At 58.5% G+C, this 2,352-nt stretch overlaps 1 protein-coding gene across 1 annotated transcript; it reads right to left on the bottom strand.

Moving 5' to 3' along the window:
- Positions 1-156: 156 nt before the first annotated feature.
- LOC104983713 (EKC/KEOPS complex subunit LAGE3-like) lies at positions 157-1,733 on the bottom strand. Its single transcript, XM_010833227.1, has 3 exons — positions 1,323-1,733; positions 679-804; positions 157-450 (listed from the first exon to the last, which is right to left on the bottom strand). The coding sequence occupies exons 1-3, from the start codon at positions 1,661-1,663 to the stop codon at positions 321-323; spliced, it is 597 nt and encodes a 198-aa protein (XP_010831529.1). The 5' UTR covers positions 1,664-1,733; the 3' UTR covers positions 157-320.
- Between the last annotated feature and the right edge of the window lie 619 nt (positions 1,734-2,352).

Below are 2,352 nucleotides of genomic sequence, written 5' to 3'. Positions count from 1 at the left end.
CCGAATGACAGTATACAACTTTCTTATTCTCCCACTTCTTACATTGTCTTCAATTACGTTGTAGTCCTCGAACACTTGGATCTCAGAACCTCCCCTCCAACTGAAAGACACATGCAGTATGAGGAAGTGCAGAAGCTAAAAATAAAGTCAGAGACAGCACAAAAGCTCAGTTTTATTTTCCGCAGTTAACAATCACCAAACAACTATGTAGACACTGAGCCCCAAAAAGCAGCACAGACATAAGATGAAGCCCGATCAAAGTACTGCAGAAAGCAACGCCCTGGGGAACGACGCCTGAAGCTAGGGCACATAGGCTAGGTTTAAACCCCTCTTCTGTGCCGAGAAACACGGCCCCCAAAGTGCTGCAAGGACCGCATCACCAGGGAAAGCTGCTCCAGACAGAAGACGATGGAGTTCTGGAGCAGGCCAGGGTCTTCAGCAGTCAATCGGCTGAAAGGGAGGGAAAATGTCATTCAACTTTCCTCCGAGAAGGAGGAAGAGGAGCACGTCCTCCCTCTGTTCCCGCACACCGACAAGCCCAGAGCACCACACTTTTCCTTTAGGCTTAACCGTCCATTATGGCTCCTCCTGGGCCCAGACTGGCCTTGGCCACCACCCACCACCCACCACCCACCACCCACCACCCTCTCCCCGGCCCTGGACTTCTTTAGAACTCACAGAACCAGCATGCGGCCATTAACGTCGAGCTCCTTCCGAATCGGCCCTCGCAGTTGGGTACGTACAGTCAGGAAGTGGCGGGCAAGGCCCGCATCCACGTATGATGCGAAAGGCACAGTGAGGCTGCTGGTGGACATGAGGTTAAGGCACCAACCGCATTTCTCATTTTGCCTGTACGTCGGGATCCCTGCCCACTGAGACCCGCTTTCTCCCACAAGGAGGCCGCCTAGAAAGTCCGGACCTCTCAGCCTATACCCTGAGTTACACCCCGGATATCACTGCACGACCCTCTGGGACCCTTCAGGTTGCTTTTCCTCACCACCATCCACACTATTCATTTTGCCTGTACGACAGGCTCCCTGCTCACGGAAACACGCATTCTACCACAAGGCCACTGGCAGACACCGTGGATATCACCTCCCGACTCTCCGGTTCCCTTCAGGGTGCTTTTCCTCACTATCTTCCCCTCACAGCCAGACCACCCCTCACCCATATCCTCCAGCCCCCCAGAGTACGCTCCTCCTACACTTTAGCACCACTTGTAACCGTCCCCCCACCCCGCCCCCGCCCCCGCCAAACCACCCCTAGCTCACATCCTGGCCCCCGCGGCCGCCTGGCCCGCTGGGGTTCCTGGAATAGGATACAACTGGACGGCTCGATTACTCAGAACTGCGGCTCCAGGGGGAGTATCTCCACCAGGCCCTGGAGCGTGTGATGGCCCCGGGATGTGCGGAATGGCAGCAGCTGCACCACCTGACTCTCCTGCAGCGCTGGGGCCTCTGGGACCAGCCAGGTCACCAGCGCCTCCATGAACTCCACGGCTGACGGCATCACCAGGGCCAGCTGGGTCGTCAGGGTCATCCTGGCCACCAGCACCACCCGGCTGGCTGCAGCTACCACGTGCTGTGCCCACTGCAAATTCCACGGCACCTGGGTGTTCATCGGCTGCCCTGCTGGCTCCTCCACCGTGCGCGTCGGACTCCATCTTGAACCCTCTCCCGCTCCCTCCGCAGCCGGAAAGACTGAACCCTCCCTACAGAACCCAGGCGTGTACTGCGACCTGCAGCTCAGCATAGGCAGAGCGCCTGCGCACACTCACCCTGGTCCTGCCTCTCGATTGGTTCCCACCGAACATTCGTTCCCGCGGTGACTGCAGGCTCTCGGGCAATGGACGCCCCCGGCTAAAATTTCATGCGTTAGTGTGCCGTGTCGCCCCCTTCCGCCTGTGCGGACACACACCCATGTGGTCTGGGTGCTCTAAGTCAGCCCTGCCTTGGCCCGGAGACCTGGTAAACGGCTTAGTGGTGATGCCTCTGGGGGTGTGTGTGGGGGAGGGGGGTGGGGGGCACCTCCTTAGTGCGCATGGTCAGGCAGACACTGCCACACTCTGCAGCGCACGTGACTGTTTCTGGTCCAAGCCTGCAAACCCCAAGTGAGCCCTGGTCCCTGTGCACCTCCAAGTCTGTGCCGTTGCCAACCTGGCCACGCTCACAGGTGACCATCCTGCTGAGCGCAGATCCTTGTCATCAACTTCCGGAAGGCAGTGGGGCCCCTTTGTGTCACGCCTGGTCTGTCCCTCTGGTGTCCCACACGTAGCTGACGTGTGCATTTGTGTGTCTCTAGGTAGGTGCAACACATGGGCATCTGCCTGTCCATGTCTGTGTGTGTGTGTGT

This window comes from Bison bison, unplaced genomic scaffold (genome assembly GCF_000754665.1).
Source record: "Bison bison bison isolate TAMUID 2011002044 unplaced genomic scaffold, Bison_UMD1.0 scf7180017863317, whole genome shotgun sequence".
Taxonomy (NCBI): Eukaryota; Metazoa; Chordata; class Mammalia; order Artiodactyla; family Bovidae; genus Bison; species Bison bison.
This window is presented reverse-complemented; position numbering and strand designations above follow the sequence as displayed.